This window comes from Branchiostoma lanceolatum, chromosome 7, assembly GCF_035083965.1.
Source record: "Branchiostoma lanceolatum isolate klBraLanc5 chromosome 7, klBraLanc5.hap2, whole genome shotgun sequence".
Classification (NCBI taxonomy): Eukaryota; Metazoa; Chordata; class Leptocardii; order Amphioxiformes; family Branchiostomatidae; genus Branchiostoma; species Branchiostoma lanceolatum.
In genome coordinates, this window is record NC_089728.1 from 5,667,074 (window position 1) to 5,690,707 (window position 23,634).

The 23,634-nt window shown below is 42.4% G+C and overlaps 2 protein-coding genes across 2 annotated transcripts; both read right to left on the minus strand.

Annotated features, from left to right (window-relative positions):
- Positions 1–3,731: 3,731 nt before the first annotated feature.
- LOC136438422 (uncharacterized) lies at positions 3,732–8,228 on the minus strand. Its single transcript, XM_066433192.1, has 4 exons — positions 8,058–8,228; positions 7,379–7,512; positions 5,871–6,648; positions 3,732–5,420 (listed from the first exon to the last, which is right to left on the minus strand). The coding sequence occupies exons 1-4, from the start codon at positions 8,223–8,225 to the stop codon at positions 4,650–4,652; spliced, it is 1,851 nt and encodes a 616-aa protein (XP_066289289.1). The 5' UTR covers positions 8,226–8,228; the 3' UTR covers positions 3,732–4,649.
- Positions 8,229–11,005: 2,777 nt separating this feature from the next.
- LOC136438826 (proline-rich transmembrane protein 1-like) lies at positions 11,006–18,887 on the minus strand. Its single transcript, XM_066433795.1, has 4 exons — positions 18,573–18,887; positions 14,274–14,404; positions 13,502–13,630; positions 11,006–12,420 (listed from the first exon to the last, which is right to left on the minus strand). The coding sequence occupies exons 1-4, from the start codon at positions 18,625–18,627 to the stop codon at positions 12,241–12,243; spliced, it is 495 nt and encodes a 164-aa protein (XP_066289892.1). The 5' UTR covers positions 18,628–18,887; the 3' UTR covers positions 11,006–12,240.
- Between the last annotated feature and the right edge of the window lie 4,747 nt (positions 18,888–23,634).

Below are 23,634 nucleotides of genomic sequence, written 5' to 3' on the forward strand. Positions count from 1 at the left end.
TTTTACTGAGAAAACTAGAGAATGACCGCAGATGACCCGAAATGGAACACGCGATCAGTTCGAATCACGTCAGATCGAACATGGTTGTTGGCTTCGAAGTGAAGTCTACTACCACTGTACTACAGTTTCGCTTTACACCCAGTTCGAAGTCTCGCAGAACCTCCGCCGAAGTGTAGTACTACTACCCCCGAGGTTGTAGTAGACTTCTGCAGTAGTTTTCTTTTTACACACAGAAAAAAGCTGTAGTGTACTACAGTAGTAGACTACCATGTGTAGTACTACAGTTAAAAGGACAAGTGTAAATTGGGCCTAAGAGCAATCATACTGATTACAAGGACAGTTTACTGAATTCCTGAATATCATTTTGTACTGCTCCGTACCAATGTACTAAACGTATGGTTGAGCAAGTAGAGCTTTGTTCATGGTGTACGAAGTTTCTTCAGTTCATCTTTATTTTCTTTACAGAAAGCACATTGCTGCAGCTTCACTCAAGTGTTGGCCAACTTTGAGAACCTCCAGAGCTCCGTATATTCTACGTTGTTGCAAATAGAACACATAGAATTTCTTTATTCTAAAATCTTACCAAAATTTGATAAACGAATCTTTCATTTTAACACACGTAAAGGAAAGTGACAGAACCAAAAGTATTTGAAAGTGGCTGCAACAATCAGATTGTCTTTTTAACAATGGCTTCATTTGCAGCCACCGCTAGACTTGGTGCCGTGTTGTTTGTATCAGTATGTCTGACATTTCCAAACGAAATCCTCTCCCTACCCATTCGTAACTCATCCCCCTGTGAAACTTTCGAACCAGCCAACTGTGCAGCTGATACAAACTGCCCAAATAACCTTCATCGACAAAGAAAAGATGGCGGCCTGTGTCTGATTTGCAACACGAGCGATCTCCGGGATATTCAGTCCCTTTGGTGCAGCCTCCCATCTGATGCAGTGTCTCTAAAACTGGTTCGAACAACATTCACCAAGTTTTCAATTTGGCCCGTAGACAAATTTCCTCACATTCGCTTTCTAGATATAGGAGGAGCAAACTTAAAGGAAATATTAGCCGAAGGCCTCTCAGGGTTTCCAAGCCTAGAAAGGCTTAAAGTCAGCCGGACAGGAATACGTGCTTTAGGACGTGGCTGGTTCGATGGGCTTTTCCATATCGAGCATCTAAATCTGGCCACGAACCTGATGTCATCAATCTATCCGGGAGCTTTTCGCGGTATGGAGGGTCTCTCCCATCTCAACCTCTCTCACAACCAGTTGAGACACCTTGGGGGGCATTATTTTACAGGGCTGCGAACTTTACTAAACCTGGACCTGTCTTTCAACAAAGTACAGGTTATTGAGAAAGGTGCTTTCAAAAATATATACCTCGCCGTTCTTGATCTCAAAGGCAACAAATTGGAGAGTATCGAAAGTCGTTGGTTCATCGGGATAACCGGGGTTTCTTGGTTGTCTGTAGAAGTAAACATGATCACGACCATTGAACCAGGTGCGTTTACGACTATTGAAGGGCCGAGTGATTTGCATGCAGGGGGGAATCGTTTAACTGTTCTGTGGGAGTCTTGGCTACGGGGACTTGCAAGGCCGCCGGACTCCACATACAAAAGTCTGCTGCTGTATGACCAAAATACCTTACGTTGTACCTGTGCCAATCGCTGGTTCGCCACTTGGGGCAAGACGTATTTTGACATGATTCCTGGCAGGTTACCATGCCACTACCCACTGGGGATGGGAGGCAAAGACTTATTTTCCATTCCAACAGAGGATCTACCATGCCCCTCGCCAGTGGTGAAGATCACGCAGGACGTTGATGATGATTTACAGTTTCGGTGTCAGGCGACTTGGGAGGAAGAGAGCAGTATCTTCTGGATCCTGCCCGATAACACTTCCATTCTGTTGCCGGGTTTAGGTGAGGTTGAAAGGAAAATCAACCTAACATCTCAGCATCTTAACATTTCGTACGAACACAGCATAAGTGCTTGTGGATGGACATGGGTGACCTCGTCCACTGTAACCACGAGTTGCTCAAACGGGCAGACAGTTCTAAATTATGCCGTCAGGACAGCGTCGGTGTTAGTCGTAGATGAAGAACTTGTTCGTGAATGGAAAGGTATGTCTATCAGCTGTGGTGTTAAGTCGTTCTCTGGTAAAGTGGTAGCTGAAATGCCACTCGGGGCGACTCTTCTTTCCCACAGATCAGAGAGTCAAGTTAAAAGTGCATTACCTGGCCCCACTTCATCCCCTCTAACTTCCTCACATGACACCATCACTACGTCGACATACTATTCCAGTGAGGTACTAGCTGACAATGCCTCTGAAGCATTATTTGACATCATCGGGACAAATAAAGGAACTTTGACAAGCGATGAGTCCAGTACACCCGCACCATTGGTCGTTACAAACAGTACATCTCCTGTGTACACAGACGACTTCGTCATCTTGCTTCCATCGGAAAACAACAAACATTTAAGTCTTAGCTATTATATTGTGAGTGCTCTGTGTACTGTACCCTTTGCGTTCATTTCCGCTGCCTGCATCTATCTCCAGAGCAGACGATATGCCTACACCGAGGAAGAGGCGATGACTGAACAACAGAGTTGCCACCAAGCGAACAGTGACACTCTTTCTGAGAATGAGAGCGACAACCTAATCAAAACAACAATGAATGACCCGTATTACTCGACGATAAACGACAACTCCGTCAACACCACAATGAATGACCCGTATTACTCGACGATAAAGGATCATCCAGAAAACGATCAGGTTAACCCATACGGGGTAGCCAAGACGTGTTCTCGCTACGACCGCGCAGAGAAGAGGTCCTGCGATGTGAGAGAAAACAGCATCGAGAGTCCTGGGCCCAGATCACAACAGTGCAACTGTTACGATCAGGTTTCTGGTGAATACACTGCCCTTAAAGTCGTGAAGACCCAGGACAAGGACTCTTCCTAAGGGCATGCAACTACCCACTGGGGATGGGAGGCAAAGACTTCTTTTCCATTCCACCAGAGGACCTGCCATGCCCCTCGCCAGTGGTGAAGATTACGCAGGACGTTGATGATGATTTACAGTTTTTTGACCCTTAAAGTCGTGAAGGCCCGGGGCAACTTGAGGACTCCTCATGAAGGCACTGGGAAACTCCGTTTCTGCCACAACAGACATTAGGAAAAGATAAGATACAGAAACTACACTTGTAGATACAAAGGTATCATCTGATGCACAGCACATTGCACGGTTGGACCAGCAATGTGGGATATCTATGATCGCTTAACTTGAAGATGTGAAGAAATATTGAATGGCACTGAATGGATTGTTCTGTAGCACCGTATCTTTTAAATGTGAGCTATTTCAGCCGTGTCTGTGCATATTCTTTCGTATTTCTAGTAATAAGGCAATATTTGCAAAGTCGATTCCATGATTTCCTTACAGAGAAGAAATATAACATACTTGTATATCTAAATAACTGTAAACATGTTACTCTTTAGATCTACAATAAGTCTTTATCAAAAAAGTGTACACATTGTGACCTCTTTGCAATTTATCTTTTGGAACATGGAAAGTAATGATTGCGGTGATATAGTGCTTTGTTTTCCCCAGTTACATCCCATATTCTATAAAACAGTATAACCACAGGAAACAGCAAATTAAAAGTCTGCGCGATTAAATCCAAAACAAAGTAAGGGGAAATTACCTGTACAAGTAAAGTAGATGTTGTGTGAGAACTCGTCATTTTCTGTAATACTATACTTAGACAATTGTATATATTGCATAATCGTAGCTGATGTCTTTTAACCATTTAAAGAAAAGAACTAATTTCAACCTTTCTAAACAATCGGGCGTTAACTCGGCTCCACGTTTTGGACAACCTGGACAATTTCACACGAACTTTGAACTATGCGATGTGAGTTTAATTTGTACACTGCAAACGTTAGCATCCGTTCGAAATAAATCAATTTCGCTGATTACTTACTTTCTTGTCATCTCGTCTGCACTGTTACGATAAAACAAAGTATCGCCATGGAGACACCAGCACATTGCTACCCACGTGGAAACATTCGATGTATATGATGATTTAATTTCATTAAGTATCAGGGTTTTTTCTTGTTCTTCGCTAGAAGAAGGCAATTTAACATTTACTGTTACCGCTCCTCCTAAATCTATCACCACGCGTTGTCGGTCCGCCTACATTTACCGTTAAGCGTTAATTACCAGGACTGCACATTTGCGAGGATTGAAAATTTTATGCAGGCTGCACAAATGAAAATAAAAGAAAGCTTGACGGGTGGACGTGCAGATTTCAGCTAGCCCTGCAGGGAACAAAGCTTTATTACCTTAATACCATGGTAGCAAAACGTTTCATTCTTCAACATCCAAATATCCTTTTTCCCTATACTATTCTTATTATATAGTTTTACTCGCGAAGACCTGATTATTGAATTCTAGCTGTGATCTGAAGAGCTATTTTCCTGATCCCGTTGATGGGGTTGTCTTTAACTTTGTTGATAATTCACAGTTTTACCAGAATAGATAAACAAACAAACACAGGAGATACGAGATTTCTAGAAATATCTTCGTAGATTTGGGCTTGATTGTCACGTTGCAGCTTAACTTTACAAATATTAATTTCAACGCATTTTCTAAAGCCTAGCCCACTACTTGCTCCGTTACCTCAGTGTCAGTACTGAAGCCGTCGTTGCTGATTCCCGACTCTGACGACGCAACCGCTTCTGAGATATTAGATACCGAAGATTCGAGCTTCGAGCTCAGCCTGTTTGGTCTCGCGTACTTCTGTAACTGGTACACTTGTCCCTTGATATCGGTCTCCCTCGCTTTGACATACCCTCTGTACACAAGGAGAATGATCCCCATTATGATTATGATACCTTCTTTTGCCATGAAGAGGTAGAAAGTACTCGATAATTTCGTCAAGTTAAACAGTAAGCTCAGTGCTTTTTGGACAGTCGAACCCTCTGAGTCATTTCCGTATTGGACGGCTATGATGAGGCGCACGCCGAGGAGAAACACATTCGAAATAACAACAAAGACTTCCGTGTACCAACGACTCTTTTCCGAATGTTTACGAGCGCTCTCCGGCTTTTCCCGATCCTGTTCCGAAGGATTCCGATCTTTACCCGAACTTCCCCGAACGTCGAAGACCACGACCACGAAACTGTAGCAGACGAAGACGTAAGTGATTCGGGTTAAGGTGGGCCAGTCGACGAAGAAAGTCGCCTTTTCAACGATTTCGCTGATTAGGTTCGTGGCGTCCAACCCCTCTGTCAGCCACAACTTGCACACCTCGATGTGCTGTTTCAGCTTGGAAACCCGCACGCGTCTGTTTGCCGCTTTGTAGTCGAAATCCAGGAACCTGGCGACAACCAAGACAGCAGCAGACATTTGTATGAACAGGAACATCTGAGGAAAAGACATAGATATTTCTGTAAGGAAGTCTAGCAGCCATATTTTAAGCTGAGTGATATTCAATTAATCTAAACTAATAATACGGGGACCCGTTAGTTCATTTTGCAGGCCGAATTGGTCTGCTTTGACGTAAAATGCATTAAATGTCTAACATATTTGAACTTTTACAAGCCAATGAACCACTTCGAATCTAGATACCTAAAGTTTTGAACACATGGCAATCAGAAATGCAGACGTCATAGTAAGCGCCCTCTCGTAGAACATACAGCCACTACACTGAAAAAAAACCTGAAAAAACAAACAAACATAGACATACATATAAACAATACTGTACTCTCTTCTGGTAAAGGAAGGGTCATTGCATACGCAGAAATATCAGATATAGGTACCCCCCCCCCCCCCAACCCCCCAACCCCCTCAACACACTCACAACCTTCTTTGTACCTTTCGAAGCATCTCAGTGTGGTTGCTTAGCGTCTCGGTTGTGGTCTCGTCGAAGGCAGAGAGTGGCGCTTCGCACGCCTCAGAAGAATTTGTTCCTTTCTGACATGCTATCGTGGGTGTTACTGTCACAGAAATGTTTGCTAAAGTCGTGCTGTCGCTGTAAGTGACACTGCTTGTTTCATCCGTTGCTAATTTCCCTGCAGTTCTCTGTGTTGTCGCTAGGGGCGTGGTTACACCAGGTGATGTGTTGGAAGCTGCACGCGTGGTAGAATCCGTAGAATGTGCTCCCAAAACACTGTCAGTAGTTGTAGAACAATTGCCTCCACCTGTACAGCTCAATGCGCGCCTTGCAACGTTGTGCGGATCTGTAGAATTCTTCTCAAGAACATTTTCTTCGGACTGGTTCTTGAGTGCCAAGGTGCAGTTTTCAAGTCTGACCGTTTCTTCTACTCCCCCTGTGGAGTTTAACACCTTCACGATCAACTGATCCTCGATATCTTTGCCGTGAACACTTCTCAGTTCGTCACCTAGACATTCGGGTCGGAACGTGGCGACCTGGCCTAAGGCGGCGTTCTCCCCGGCGTACCTACAGGTACAGACGTACGGCGTGGCGATGTCCGTGGTCCCGCCGGCTGGGAGGAACAGCCCCTCGGACACGGCGTCGCGACAGAGGCACGTGGTCTCCGTGGGCGCTTGCGGAAAGTCGTGCAACCAGATCTCCACGTTGATGACAACGTAGACGATTATCTGTACGGTGAAGAACACCTGAGGGAGATACCTGTTGAAAAATCCAATTAAAACTGATATCGATATGTGGGAATATTTGATTGCGACATACAGACCGAAAACAATACCTTGCCGTGAATTGGCATCCTCTTCCATTGAACCTAACTACTTGTCATGTCCGACTACCGACTTGTTCTAATACCTCTTTCTCTACTTTCCACTCACTGACCTCCTGTCACTCTACAGCTGACAATGTATTCAAATAGCTAGGAACACACACTGACCCAAACAGACAAACAAGCAAACAAACAAACAAACAAACAAACACACAGACCGAAAATAAAGACTACCTACACGGAGTCAACAAAATATACTTCAAGGCACATGCAGGTATCTATAAAACATTATCATCTGCTTGATACATGCTGGCTATAGTACATGTACTTCAAACGCAGACAGGTAGCGAAATGGACACAGATCCTTAATTTGTGTGCCATTGTTGACAGATCATAATTAACATACATGTACTATCTAAAGCGCGTACCCTTTCCAGTTAACTCAAATAAAGCCGGAAAGCTTTAAGGCAGTCATCAACTTACATCTTCCTTTGCTCTGTATGGCGCCTGACCTGTATGGGTCCTGATTAGCCTACAATGATACGTTCAACTCGGCATGGATGTATGGTTACAAAATTCAATGCTAGCTGGTGCCTTATCCGTACCGTTTTTATCTCAGTCATGTCTACTGTGATCAGATAACTAAACGAAGAGAACTGGACACACCTCCCTTGTAGCCAGACCACATACGCAGCGAGGAGGAGTGTGGGAATGCCATAGATCCAGATCCAAAATGGCCGCGTCTCCAGCAAGGTCACTCCTCGTACAACCGCCGCCCCCACCACTTCACCCAAGGTCACCTGGGGGTTAAACGTTAAAACTAGGTTTTCTACACGATTCAGACAATGTAACAGTATCTTAGAATAAAAGATGATATTTCAGACATTTGAAGCTATTTATCGAACACTTTTAATAGGACAAAGAGACCTCAAGGCTATTTTGACTCAAGGACATATTGCTATACTGAACAACAGGATAGAGCAAGCCGTGCACTCTGTGTATGAAAAATGTCTGGGAAGAAGTAATCTTTGAAGGCCATCTACAAGACCTATAAATGCTTTGGGGGGGGGGCAAAAATGCCGTGTCAATGAATGATACCTGTAATAATAAATAGCTTGGCAATATTCTCGATTATTTAAGTTACATTTTGCTGGTGCAGTTTAAATTGATAATTTACTGCTTAGGGTACCAAATGTTTATTGCATAGAATTAGACCTTCAGACGTCATTCCAAATGTCGTCAAAATTGACCCATATTGACAAAATTTGTATTGCCACTGGAAAATAAGTTAATCGGAAATAACGTATTGCGAAAAAAGGAGCTAGAATAACATCAAATAATTTACCTGCACGTTCTTGTGTTCCTTCAGCACCAGGTACTGTAGGTAGAGCAGGTACCCGCAATATGCCGCCAGCACCGCCCAGGACAGGACAGTCCCTATCCGTGGGATCCGCCATGTAGGTCGGGAAGGACGGCAGCTGTCTGGCAACTTCTTACACTTTCCACACGGCATGGCAATCCTCCTAGCTCCTGAATCTTTAGAAAATAGTCGGAAGTATCAACTGTTGTTTTATTCTTCAAAGCGAGAGCCAACCGCTCGACATGTGAAGTACACAAGACGACGCGCCCAGGCACTGTCAGTGTTGGATAGCCTTGGATATCGTGGATTGCTCGGCCAGCAAACCTTTTTCAATGGGTGATAACCTCCACTAAGACCCTTACGGCGATGAAGCAGATATTTTTAAGAATGATTATTGGATGGCAATGAATACCTTGTCACAAGAAATCCGCAACTCCCAACAGCCAAAAAATATCGTCCCAGTATGTCTGTCCTCTTGCGCACGGACGGTAGAAACGACTAGGACGATTTCGGCAAACTTGTCCGTCCGGTTTTGTTGTCGAGTTAGCCCGATACAGTTGTGTAGTTAAGTGTTAACTGCAACCCTTCTGACGCCTGGATAAAACATCCGCGAGTGGATCTTCTTCAATTTCCCCGAAATCAGAAGGTGACTTTCCCGCTAATCCTTTTGCCGTTGACTTACAGAATTTGGAATGTTAAGGCCAAGCTGAAGAGCACTGTCACGCAATTCATGTAGGATGTACATGCATACAATAAATCATAAAAATAGGGGTGTTCATATTCATCCTTTTCAGTTCAATGATTCTGCATTTTTCCCCCGTGATTCTACGTTGAGCGATGTAGTGTCGTTGACTGACACCGGTTTTGACTTTGCTCCTGTCATGTAATTCTTTGGATTGTATCTATAAAAGATCCGTTTCTACTTAACGTTTCACAAAATTTCCGGAAATGTAGTGGAGCGTCCCTAGTATTAGAGGTGTCGGTTGAGACGTTACAAAGGTGTATAGGGCAGGGACACAATGCTCTACGCGTGCTTCAAGCGCATTACTTACGTTTCAACAGCTCGGTAAAGACAGGTGGTGGTTAATAATAGATGGAGCGGCAGCTTTCTTGTGAAGAGCTTTGTTGCATGGCTACGAAATATTTATTATTCATGGACAAATTATGGTAATTAAGTAGCTGTATTGTATAGTTGGTATAACCGCCCTTCGGCGTAACACAACAACTTTTGCACAGTAAACTGTAATGTTGACCAAAGAAAAAAAACTTTTAAAACACGTATGGGCGTTATGCTTTTCTCACGAACTACAGTAGTACGGCTGGCCATCATTATCAACCGTTACAGTATAAATATCCTAATCATCAGAGATATTTCCACATTTCCTCAAATCTGAATCTTAATTTCTGTTTTGTATAGAAGGCGCACCACAAGATGCAGTTTTAGTACGCAATAGTGTTAAACACCACATAGGAAAACTATTATAGCTAACAATATACACTGTCTGTACAAAAACATGCGAGACAAAAGTTGGTCTTAATATTTCATAATTTTTATTGCAGCTATAAAAGCGCACCGAAGCGTTAAGAATCTCTGAATCACAAAATATATCACAGTATCAAAGATATAGTATAGGCTGGAGTTCACTGGACATTTATCAATTTATCAAATCGTCACATTTAAAGATATACTGTAAGCCGCACTTCAGTACACAGAGTTTCTATGATTGTACACAGTACATAGCAAATATATAGCTGGCTGTTAGAAAATGCTACGCTATCCTGATACAATCTTCAGTCCTGAAAGTGTATACCATTTTCATACATATCTAGGCTCTGTGTATTTCAATTATCAACGTTAGTAAACACCTATGTGTTCCTGCAGTGCACCATGTATTTTTGCTGTGGGTAAGATTGTTTGGTCCAAACGTAAGCTTTCTTTAGTTCAGTGATTTGCTGTTGTTCGTTGGAAATGTTATCAAGAATGAGCAACAAACATGTTTGTGACGAAATGATACAGAATACTGCGCATTTGCTATCCTAAACACACACTGAAGCCTATGCTATCTTCATACCAAGACTTAAAAGATTTGTACTAATCACACGTTTACAATATTACATCTATATGATTGTATTAATTAAGTAATTAGTACTAGTATGTTCACCAAAGATTGTCAGCCAAGATACATGTATCTGGTTCTACATACAGACCCGTGATATTCAAGACGCACTGAAAAATACAATCTGTTCAATATACATATTTCACGTTGCTTTTAGAAAGTTTTAAAAGTATACAACATTTTCTTTTTCGTACAATAGAATCTGAATATAAAGGTCACAGCATTACATTGTAAATTTGCCGTCTTGATACATTTCCTCTCTATCAGTCTACACAGAGTGACAGTACAAGCACAAAGGTTTTTGTCATCCAGTTGAATATGACAGACAGGCCATCCAACCTACGCTTTGATTACAACATTATCAGTATATTGAAGGCAGTACCATTGCATTCTACAAGAGAAGGCAGCATAATAGTATATACACAACACATGTGACGTGTCAAGGATCTCCCTAAAGATCCCTAAACAATTGAATGACGGTGCTCCCTGTTATACTATACACGCAGCACCAACATGCTGATTTCAAAAAAAAAAAAAAAACCTTTCTAAGGAATATCATCTCTTTAGAATATAGTTTTGGATAAAGCTTATCTCCTCGGGTGGTTTTACCCCCAGCACCATCATACTCTAACAATTTTGGACAGATCCCTGCATGTGGAGAGACTTGTTAGGTACACGCGTACGATCCAACCTTCACAAGGTTTTCTCTATGGGCTTCACGTGATCATCGTTCTTAGGTGCAATTTGACAAACAGATATATATCTGGCAAGGGGCAAAGCTATGTTCAGTTATTTTTTATATATATTTCAGTTATGGTTAAGGCCCACTTATAGAAAAGAAATAGAATGACAACTTTTGACGTTATCCTTTTTCTCATTTAACCAACAAAACAAAGTCCTTTCCACAAACAACCTAAAATGCCAGGTGAATACATCTATAATCTTTTCTGGCAGAGGTGATAACTGCACTAGTTACGTGAATGCCAACGTGAAAGAAAATCATATTGGTTATGATTTAGTGGTCACTGTCTGTGATTAGAATTAATAAAGCAACGATACATAGACAAGGACGGCCAAAAGATAGAGCTATAGGCACTGTGCTGATTTCCAACATGACCGAAATGTACGTAGTTAAATTGTTTGACGGATTTTTTGTCGTTGCCTGTGGTGTAGAGGTGGCAATCTCCAAGCAGATGTTAGGACCCGGATTGGTCTCAGGGTTTAAAAGTGTCATCAGTTGATACGCCTTTCTCGGAGTTTGACGTTTACTTTTAAATTATCTATATCCTCAATAACCTCAAAGTTACTCAAGCAACTGGATAGATTTTGTAACGACGTTTTAGACAGCATCCATTGTCTTTGTCAGCGATTGTGAGAAACGCCGACGAAGGATAGAGTATGCGGTCTGAAACGTCTGACAATCTATAAAATCTATCCAGTTGCTTTAGTAACTTTTGCATTGTGCGTCTTTTCCTGTATAACCTCCATCGACGTATTCAACCCCCTCCTACTTAAAGGTGCGCTACTGGAAAGACTGAGTCGGCTCCTTACATCTGCTTGGAGATTAAAGGTGGGTCAGGCTTGTTAACTTCCCTCTTAAAATCACAGAGCCCACGAATTCTAGAAAAAGTGGGGCTTTTCGTCTCCCACTGTCTCCAAAAAAGAAGTCAAACCCAGCTTGTCTAGATATAGTCAACACTAGTAGAAGGTAGTCTGTTGTTACAGCAATGTCAGTCAGAGTTCACTGCTATGTGTATGTTTTTCTCTATATCATTTCAAAAATGCACTTGCGATTAGCCCTCGAGCGTGAAGTTGCAGGGAAACTTTGTTAACCAAAGGCAGTCCGGATCTGTGCGGGTAGGATTATAATGTCAATGAAGTAGATCATGACCAGGCCGTGTGCTACTGAATAGACTGAACCGGATCCTTACATCTGCTTGGTCCTGCTTGTTAACAAAAGGCAGCGCTGATCTGAGCGGGTAGGATGACGATGAAATAGATAGGGAAGATGACCGGTTTGTTGGTAAAAGGTGGGCCATTGATCTTGCTTGTTAACCAAAGGCAGCCCGGATCTGAGCGGGTAGGATGACGATGAAGTAGATGGGGATGATGACCAGGGTGATGATGAGGCCAGCGATGCCGATACCCAGACTGATCTTGGAGAAGAGGTTGGCATTCCTGGAGGCTGACTTCGCGCCTTCTCGGTCACCCGCGTTCCAGTTGGAATCCACCTGTGGAAAACAGTTCAGGAAAAGGTATTTTAAATCTATGCTGTTGCCATGACCTCAGCTTAGCGGTAGTGCTGAATAACGTTCACCATACAGGAGACTGACGAGTGACACTTTACGTTTCGAACCATACAGGGTGTACAAAATAACAAACAAGCTGAAAGACGTACCAGCTGCTATTTTAATATGATATTAGCTCAGAAAAGAACAAAGAATTGTCATAACTAGGAGTAAGAGTTAACCAATGCAGGATTGAGGTGTTCAAAATTTCGTTTTGATAAACTTATTCGTTTGCCATACTGTTGCAAATAGTAAAATTCAAAACTGGCAACGAGAACATGATTTAAAGAAAAGCAAAGAATATTATCGTACTGTTAATATGTCATTTTATCAAAGGTATGCTCACAACCGTCAATCATTGTTGTCTGCCATTGTTGTTTTACACCCTAATGATCCCATCATGCCATGCGCTCTTCTGACAACATCATGACGTCATTAGAAAAGAGGATTATTTGTTTTGTTCCAGCTTATAAGAAAAGAATTGCCATGTCTGTTTACAATTTTACATATCGGCACACCATATCATGACTAGCCTCCGATGCAGACTCAACCCGGCCGTTTTCTATTTCAAGGTATTGTTTTTATACTATTATATTTTTTTCTTATTGCTATCCCGGCCAGCAATAAGAAAAAAAATATAATGATATAAAAACAATAACTTGAAATAGAAAACAGCCGGTTTTGAGTCTGCATCGGAGGCTAATCATGACGGAAAACGTTGTCATATTCCAAAACATTATAAAGGTACATACTACGTGCATATCTTTATTACAAATATGAAAGGTAAGTAATTAATAGCCTCCGATGCCGACTCAACCCGGCTGTTATTGTTTTTATACTATTATATTTTTTTTCTTATTGCTGGCCGGGATAGAAAAAAATATATAATAGTATAAAAACAATAACTTGAAATAGAAAACAGCCGGGTTGAGTCTGCATCGGAGGCTAAGTAATTAACCAAAACGTTATTGGGTTAAAACAATATCATTCACTGCTTCACAAAAATGGGTGAAGCATCACCTACCTGGCAGGAAAAGATGAGGGCCACGATGCCGGTCGGCCAGAAGCAGCACAGACAGGTGAAGAGCGCGAGCCCGAAGTAGTCGGCTGGCTTGGAGTCCACAATCACCATGGTGGGCTGCATCCCCGCCACCTAGTGATACAGATTGGCATTACAACCGTTGTTTGCAGTCACTCCAAAACTGACCCAAAATATAACCTTACGCCTATGGCAAAGGTAGAAAAAACACTTCTTAGCAATGTACTAAACATGATCTCACCACTAAGGTCTGCTGCTGCTGCGGCATCCCGGGCTACAGAGGCTGCCTACATACCAAATATCTTTACAATCCAGACGTTCTTGAGTTATGCTGACTACAAGCATCCGGACACACACGCAAACACGCACACAGACACGCTCAAAACAATGTCTCCATGAAAGGAAAGGAAAGGGAAAGGGATCTAGATCCAGTTTAGCTCAAATGAACTCAATGAACAGATGAGCTACTCTTCCACTGGTCGTGACAGAGAAGACAGACGCTATGTACAGTATTTACAGGTTCATTGTACCGGGGAAATTCCCCTAGCTCTTTTCGACAAGCACAATGAACAATGGACCACGGCTTAACGTCCCGTCCTAAGGACTGCGATCTTTAACGGTAGCGTGCATGTGGGGTGAGCGACACAGCCGGGATCGAACCCGGGGCTTCTAGTTCCAGAGGCAAGATCGCTAACCACTGGACTACGCACGCTACCAAAAATGTCAATTTTCATGGAGATAATGAACATGATCTCACCACTACGGTCTGCTGCTGCGGCATCCCGGGCTGCAGAGGCTGCGGGTAGCCCGGCTGCTGCGCGTAACCTGGAGGCTGAGCGTACCCTGGCGGCGGCGGCTGGTACTGCGGCTGACCCGGTGGAGGATAGCCTATAGAAGGACATAGATACAATCTGTTTAGCTTAACGTATCTTCCAACAGCTATAAGCACAGGCAAAACTTGCGGATTCTAAACAATGCAAATCAAAACCTAGCCGTGGCGACTAAAAATCTACTTGAAATTACATATACTATCCTAATTTCAAGCAAAAACGCCCTTCGTTAGTCGCCACGGCTAATCACCTAGACTCACCTTTACTCTGTCTATATAGGTTAATATATGGTATACCAAAAATCATATTACAGTTCGTGGTCAGAGAGTTACAATGGTAAATGAACCTCAAGAGAAGTGAGTATTGTTCAGTATGGATTGTAGATGTAATATTGACATGACTGCGGCGTAAGTTCACCAGGGAGTTTTGATATCAATTGTTAGACATACCTGAATTCACAGGGTATGGTATTTTAATGTGATTTTCTTGTGAGTTTGTCAAGCAATAAACTAGTCATTCATTCATTCTCGCATCTTGTCACTCTAGAATATCCAAATGACTACGGACACGCACCAAGACAAGCAAACATACACAGTAGACTGAAACAGCACCTCCGTTTTCACGGCGGTAATGAAACATTAAACGTTTGCCTGAGAAGAGAACCATAAGCTGAGTTTTGGGGTCCGGTGAGATATCGTTTCCGCAGATGACCTAGATTTCTTAGAATACCCGATATGTTTTATGCATACTGCAGGTGATTTAGAGTAAATGCAAGCGGCAGCTACTCATCAAATATTCATCGATAGACCTTGGATGTATTACGGGAGAGAGTGATGAGACCTCCCCAGGGAATACTCTGAATGCGCTCTGTAAAATTGTTTGTTGTAATGAGAGATTCTTAACCCCGCAACGCAATTATACATGAGATGTTTGGACGATACATAGCAACAAGAATAACCCTGTGCTTTGTCCTCTTTTTATCTCAATTACAATGGGTTGGGAAGCTACTTTCTCAAGCGAGAAAACCTGTTTGAAAATACGTGTGTTCCTTGCTTCATGATTAGACCAGCAGGTATCGCTGAGCTAATTGCAAGGGGTACGCTGGGAAGCATGGTGAATGAATATTATGTGAAGTAGTGAAAAAAAGATACAGCTAGCGGTAGAGGAATACAACTGTAAATGCACGATAAGACTTAGTTGGCACGCTTAAAGTATTATATTTCAGGTAAAATTGAGGCGGTACAATGCATTCTTCGGCGCAGAAAATGGCACATTTTGTTCCACACGTGTCTTTATTGACTACTTATATTTATCCTCAGATAGCGTACTGTTTGACCTTTAATCTACAAAGGGATAGTAACGGAGGTTAAAAGTCCTCTAACACCCCTTGACCTGTCACTTAACGCCTTCAACATTCACAACCACCTCCATTCCACGACGAAATGCCGCCACTTCACATTTGAAAGCCCTCTTCCGTGTTTACTTAAAATACCAGGTGTAGCCACTGCTCTTAACATCACCATGGCTGCTAAACTAATGCATGACCGCCTTGTTGTTTGATTGACTTTTGTTGAACTTGTGTACATGTGTGGCTCCAGATGACGCAGTTGCGGCCTCGGTCGTGTAGTGGAGCGGGAAGCAAGTTTTTATTTGGTTGGACTGCAGTTAAAGCATCACATTTTAGATGGAATGTTGACATGGCGTGTTTCCACCGTGGCTACGGCGTAAGTTCACCAGAGAATTTAGTACCAATAGCTTGTCATACATCTATTCAGCCCTTTTAGTGTCAGTCACGGTATGGTATTTGAATGTGTTTTTATTGTGCTTTTGTAAATAAACCATTCATTCATTCATTCAGAAGGAAGAGTGACGTGCAGTTCATGGACAACAAACATAAGAAATGCTATTGCAGTGGAGCGGGAAGTCTGCTTTCATTTGGTCGGACTGCAGTCAAAACATCATCACATTGTCTCGCTGGCACAAAACGACTCTTAATGCTTGTTGACCTTTGCCCTGTGTGCGCTGCACAGTTGTGGTTTATGGCCAGACTCGACCGGATTCAGTCAGTTCTTCCTTTGAGTACATCATAAAGTGCTGCTACCTTATTGACTGTCTCTTTTATGGGCGCCATATTGCTCTGCCGGTGTCATTTTTGTTTAAGGAAAGGGCCCACGCGAAGATCCATCAAGTACGTGGCCTCCGCCGGACTATATTGACCATCGTAAAAGCCCAAATTCTCATCAGCCCTACAGCATCGGCTATGGCTAAACAGTCCTATACGAGAATGACAGTCTCTGCCACATAAGACATCTGTAAGCTGACTCAGTATTGTTACAAATTTCATTTCTGTGGATCCACTTTTCTTCTGCGCTGCGCGTCAGTCTGGCTTCTCCTGATTTTCTCCGGAAGATCCACTGCAATGCCAATGTTGGTAAATGACAGATGTGGATGATATTTTTTTCAGATAATGGTTTTATACAAAATTTCTCTCTTTGAAGTTACAGTAATTTATAGTAAATAATCTCTTTTGGAGTATTTATCAGACACAATTTAAAACCATTGCACGTTCCAATGTACAAAAGAAATTCGACCGCTTTGTAATGAGGCTTTCCGAAACTAGCTGAACCGGTTTTGTGTTATGGTTGTCGTAGTCAAGCAGTTATCAAAACCGGACGTTCCGCTGCAGTACCATAGAAAGTTGCTAGGGGGAGCACATATCAAATATCAAAACAGTCCATTCAGGCATTCTGGAGTTATCGTGGTGACAGACGGACACACACACACACAAACGCTGACCAAAACAAAACCTTCTCGGCGAAGGTAAAAAACGGCCTGACCCAAATTCTATTATCTATTCCATTCAGTTTTATAATAAAAAAAAAGTGTGGAAGAAGTTGGTACAACAGACGAACAACAAAGAGCACGCAACAAGTTGCCGAGAATCGATTAGTTTTTCCACACGGTTGAGCGTATCTTTATTTTCGAATAAAATCAATTTTCGAAAATCCATCAAAAAACGGACTCGTTGGTCGCAAACAAACTTCCTTTCCTAAAATTCTTATTGTATATCACTTTCGTATTGATTCTGGCGTCACTTGGGAATCTAGTACAAAGAATGAAATCTGTGTGACCTCATGTCCCCTTTAAGGCCACGTCAAATACCCCAACAAACACGCTGCCTCATCCGGATATTTGATATCCAGTACCTCGGTTAACACTTGTAAACATTATTAGCACAGTGTCGCCTTTTGTTGGCCGGTCCTTGTGAAACTATTGTCAGATATTGTCTACAAGTCACGACAACTTGACTTACACATGCATTGTATTCGCTACATTTTTTGTCGAAGACTTCAACCAAGAGACAGACAAAGAAAGGGTGCGTTGTTCTTCAAAACCTACGTCAGACAGCCAATACCTCAAAACTCTTTCTTAATCGAATTCTATTTCAATCTGTTCTTTTTTAGCCTTGTTTTGTGCCCAGGTAAACGAAATTAGGCGACTTCAAACTTTGTTTACATTGATCATTTGAATCATGCACGCAAGTCGTAGTTCCATTCTGTTGGGTGCAGTCTTTTCAAAGGCATGCAGTCTTTCCAGTAATTCGGCACACCAAATTGGCCAACAAACCCCGCAGCGTTATTTTGCAAGCTGAAGTTATTTATATTTTTGACCTATGTTGTCATTGATGCAGACGCTTCGTGCATTCAAATGAACCGCCTGGGAAAACATGATCTGTTGTGTTTTTAAGGGAAACGACGTCACTTGTTGATATTTTAGCCTGATGAACCTGCCACACATTTAGTTCTGTTTAGTAACCTGCTTATGTTAATAAGGTTCCCTTTTGCAAAACTGCCCCCCCCACCTCACACTTAAGGCAGTATCAGAAAAAAACACCCGACGCACGCAGTGAAAAATATTCAAAACATCTTGACATGAGAGATTTGATACATGAAGATATTGTGGAAGAATATTTTTGTTAGAACCTAATGTGAACTTGACCTACATACGCATTTAGAGACCAAAGCTTTCAAGAGCGTCTTATTATTTCACACCACTTCCTGCAGTGGTAGTACATGCATGCACACCTTGTATTCTTACTACCCAATATCAAGTATGGCTTTCTCGTAAGTGATAGCTCGTTGAGGAAAGTACGAGCTAGGAAAAGACGCGAAATGACTTCAGACGATAGAAATGATGCACGTTTTCAGGTAAGGAGGACAGCTCACCTTGCTGTTGCATCTCCATACCAGCCATTTTCGGGTCCGGAGCGATGGCGGCCATCTTGTTTCAGACGATCGTTCCCTGATAATATCTCCTCCACAAGGAAAACAATACCGCTCAAAGAACCGCTGATCGGTCGATCACAGCTTTACCACCGATCCGTAACTGCCGTAACCTCGAAATCCTCTGTCTTTGGAATTAGGTCGCTGGAGACAATGCGGGCGGTACGATTTACTAGGTTTAGCGCACGACGCCGTTTTTAGGACACAGTGCGTCTCAGTGGAGTCGGCCGTGTTAAACCATGCGTGACAAGAGATCACCTGCGGCTGGTAGGCACGGGCAACGGGATAACAACGAACGCGCGGCAAAATACACGCAGCCGGCCTACGATTACATCAAGCACTTAACGGAAGAGCAATCACTTCCGCGAGAGGGATATGTTTTCGTCGCCAGTGGGTGCTTTGTTTGCATGTTTATCATCAACTGATAAATAGATTTTCAGGGTTTTTTTCTTGTTTATTTGTTTGCGGGCTTTGTCGTAGTGAGAATAGGATTAACTCTTTTGACAAAACAGGATTAAGATGATTCAAAGGGTTAAATGTTGCGGGTAATGGCGAAAAGGTATGCAGGCACCCCGAAAAATTATCAGTGTGAATACATGATGTACAGGTCTGAACTGAATCGGTCCATACGAACACTTAACTTAACTACCATGTAGCTATAAGTAGCAAGCTACTTTTGTATCGTTTACGTTGTGCCTTGATTTGGGAAAGGCACTTAATACGAATTTCCCCACTTCACTCAGATGAAAATGAGTACCTAGCTTCGGCTAGGGACGTCCCACGGATAGGACCTTACATGGAGGTCCCGTGTTTGGGCAGAGCCACACCTCGAGCACGTAAATGAACCCATCCCACTTCCCGGTTTGTGTGGATTCAATCAAATCTGTCCGGATATACTGCTTGTACTCTTCAGTACAAACCTGTTACGCCATGAGGCGGTTTACTGGGCATGCAATACAAACAAACAAACAAACAAACAGGGGTAGGCCAGTTTGAAGAAACTGCTTGTGTTTCAGACTAAAGAAAATGAAGATGGAATTTGCAAGCTAGGATTTGCCACGCATGTCAATGGATACATATTAAATCTGTAGGGTATGACTACATCTAATGTTTTCGCGCACGCATATCGTGCCGAAGGTTTGCGCGCGCTAGTCTCTTCCAGGCTAATAAGCTGACAATAAGAAGAATGATTTGCTATTAGAGTATGTCCATCGTAGTGTAACATCTAGCCTTCCCGCGGACTGAATGTCCCGGCGAATCATTCACCTATTTTTGCCGACTTATACTGTTCATACCGCCTCAGGAAGGCCAGCTGGTGTAGGCTAGGGTAGCGCCCGCTGATTGTATTTCAGTTGTAAGATAACTGTAATGTATTAAATTCTAAGTGTACGTCATAGCTACGTCATCGGGGTTAACCCTGGTTGTTCAGCTTGTAAAACAGAGGAGCCACTTGGAACATAAAAGCGCGCCACTTGAGAAATGGGGGAAAGGCAAGATAATCGGTTGTTTGAAAGTGTCGGGCGACTGGAGTAACCTCCACCAGGCCTTCCTACGGGGTATGGATCGTAGAATTCGCCAAAGATGGGAATAATTGGCCAGGAGAGTCAGTCCACGGTAAGGTTGTCATCTACACCTCGCCTGCGAAGGAAACCCTCTGGTCGCCAAACTCCCCTTGCAAATATTGTCCCTATAGCCTAGACTCTACCAGCCTCTGCGGGTTGCTGGGAAAATAGTAGAAATTGGCCAAATAGAGTCAACTGTATGAAGGGGTCCAATACGGGAATGTTATCCTCCATGGCCGAAGTCCCCCGGCAAATGTTCTCTCTATAGCCGATGCGGTTAGTCTGGTAGAGACTACGAGTGGAGACTCTTGAGGGGAGGGCACCTTTCGAAAACAAGAGATAGACAATGGGCAAACGATCGATGTGTTATCAATCATGCTGACGTAAACACACGTCCACTTTAGATTAAGCCGTGGCACGAAAGCAACTAGAAAAGACTGCTAAATTATAAAGAATTAGATTAGAAAATATTCTGGCTAGTAGAAAACTTTTGATAATCATAATATACAATTGTTATGGTTGTTACATGAACTGTGGTCCTTAGTATTTAGAAAGCTGACCAGCTATCTTTGTTTTCGTTGCAACCTCAATAATTCATTAGAACATAACGTTACATTCTGCACGTTTCTTTTTTCAAGGACATCCGTTGAGTGTGTTTTTTGTGTGTCATGGAAAACCACTGCATTGCAATTTTGTTCAATCTGCTCGAAGCTATTACCTGAAAAGTGGCGACAAAAAAAGACATGTGACCACGTAATGTTAATTTCATGACTTTGGGAACGCACAAAATCACACTCAAGATTCAAGATGTATCAAGGGTAATATAGCTTTGAACAAGGAGGTCATCGGGAATAACCTATGACCTCATTGCTCTGAATGATAATGTCTCTGAATGATAATGTCTCTGAATGATAATGTCAAGAGCGACCAGAAGGTCAATTATGTATGAGATGTCAACGTCATGGAGTCAATGACCGTGTAAATTGAGTGTGCATGATTACTAGAAAGACTACGGCTAGGTTTACACAATCACGCGTTTTTGTGTCGTCTTGGAGTCAACTCAGGACTGTGCAAGGAGAACTCTAGGCCACTATAGCTAGAGTAGCGTTTTCTAGTAGGAAAATTCCAATTGAGCAACTCAAAGCTCCTCACATCACCCCGACCAATCAAACCACGTGAATCGCATTGAAACTCAGATTCGTATCAGCCATTTCCCGACAAATCCCTTTCTAACTTGCGTTAACGACTACATCTGACAAAACAAACTCGCCAGTGAGATGGTGGAATGTGTCAGCTTTCCAAAGATGTTTTCAGATTGGCAATTTTGGCACTTTGGAAGTGATTGAAAGCGATCGCGATTTAACGTTTAGAGAAAAGTAGTAGAAACTATTCACGTGGTTTGATTGGTCGGGGTGTCACATGCAACCATGAGTCGACTCGGAAAACGTGTGTGTAAATAAGGTGTATATTTGATACACATAACCCCTCTTATCATCATCATCTTCCATCCGGATTGACCCCAATGAGGTACACTCAATGCAGATTAATGCACGAGCAATGTTGCTATGGATGTATCATGTAGCCACCCGCTATCTACTTTAAATATATTTACAAAAGCAACAAAAGTAAAGTGACTTTCGTACAGTCAAATACAAACTACAAAATAGAAATACAAAACAAATCTTACATCAAGTAGGGCTATTCGTGAGTTTTAGTATTTTCTTTACTTACATTAATAACAAAACAATCCAGTAATTTCTTAATAACATATAACGTCAGATATCATATCTCAAGCAGTCTATGACAAACTGGAATTCATGTTTAGTTTGTTTCGTACAGACTAAACAAAACAAACAATTTGGTCAGGAGATTACAGTATTATACATACATGTAATTCGAACGAAGGTCTTAGTCAAGAGCGGCCTACACGTCAATTATGCAAATGACGTGTCGAGGTCACAGTGTGAACGTCCGTTCGTACCGACTACATTCAACCCGACAGGTGCAATGCCCCCCAGCCATCTCCTAGCCTGGTCCCAGTCTCTAGGGGTCGGCTTAGGGGTGTTTTACCGGGCCCAGTCTGCTTTATTGAACCGTTTCTGTCAGCCTGTCTACTTAGCTGCCATATAGAATTTCGCAGCCTGTCTACTTTAGCTGCCAAAGAGACTTCCGCCGCCACCCTAGCGAACTAATCTAATCCAAGGCCGTAAACCCACCCCCGAGCGGACTAAGCTATCTGGGCGGGCGGGCATCACTTCCAGCGCCGTAGAGATATCGGGGAGCCCCCGATGGTATGGTTTCCCGGCTAGCCATCTCCAGACACAAACACTGTTGCTAGGGACGTAATTACTTAACGCGAATGCAGCAATTAAGAAGAAAGAAGCCCACCACACAGAAATAGAACTTGATATTGCGGTATAATTCAGTATTGGAAGGATGTGTTGTTTGATTAGTTGTCTGGGACAACCGCATTTTGAAATCTTTGCTTCGGCTCATTTAACCCTAATCTCAAAGCAGATGTGGGGTGCACAATGGTAAAGTCTTCTGTGAAGTTCAACAAAATGTTTGATATTTGGTGGTACATGTATAAAGCTTATACATACGTTAGTTGTCCATATTGTAAAACATTTATAACTTCCGTCCTTATTGTAGTGCGATGACATTGATACGGGAATTTCAACTTGAAGATGCATGTGCAATAGATTAACGTCAAGTTACGAAGATTGGCATACCTTACTGGGACCAGGCTAGCCGGGTGGGGGCTCTGAGGTCGCAGCGAGATCGCCATCCGGTGGAATCATGGCCAATATCTATAGTATAGATAAGCCTGCACACAAGAAATTGTATTGGAGACGCCTTGGTAATTACTATCCATGTGGTGAAACTGGATTCGCAAGGTTATTCGTCCTAATCATTATGTCTGTTTACGTCTGTTGTGTTTCTGAAGCCATGGAAACAGAGCCACCCTAGGGCTTTGCTAGAAATGGGTGTGGCCGGAGTGAACCACAGATTTGAGGGAGGGGGTGACAAGAAAATTGTATTGCAATGTAGAACTCTCGGGTACGTGTACTAGTATATAAAGACATTGGTGCAACAAGTAACATTCTCTCTAAACTTCATAGTATATATTGGATCTCCATGTTGAAGTCGAAAAAAGAGATTTCTACGGGCTTTAGATAAAATTTTCTTCTTTATTTTTTTCAACACCTGGAAATTTCACAACATTTACACGACATTTTTTGGCACGTTTGGATCTTTTTGCTGGTTAACATGTATGTATGCTAATCATTGCATCTTTCTGTTTATGTACATATCTATATATCTATATCTTTATACAGTTTTAACAAAGTAAATAAAAATGCGGAATGCAGACATATAATTAATTTATTGTTGGAAATCAACAAGCTCTGATTCCTAGCTACACCGACAACCTTACATTTACC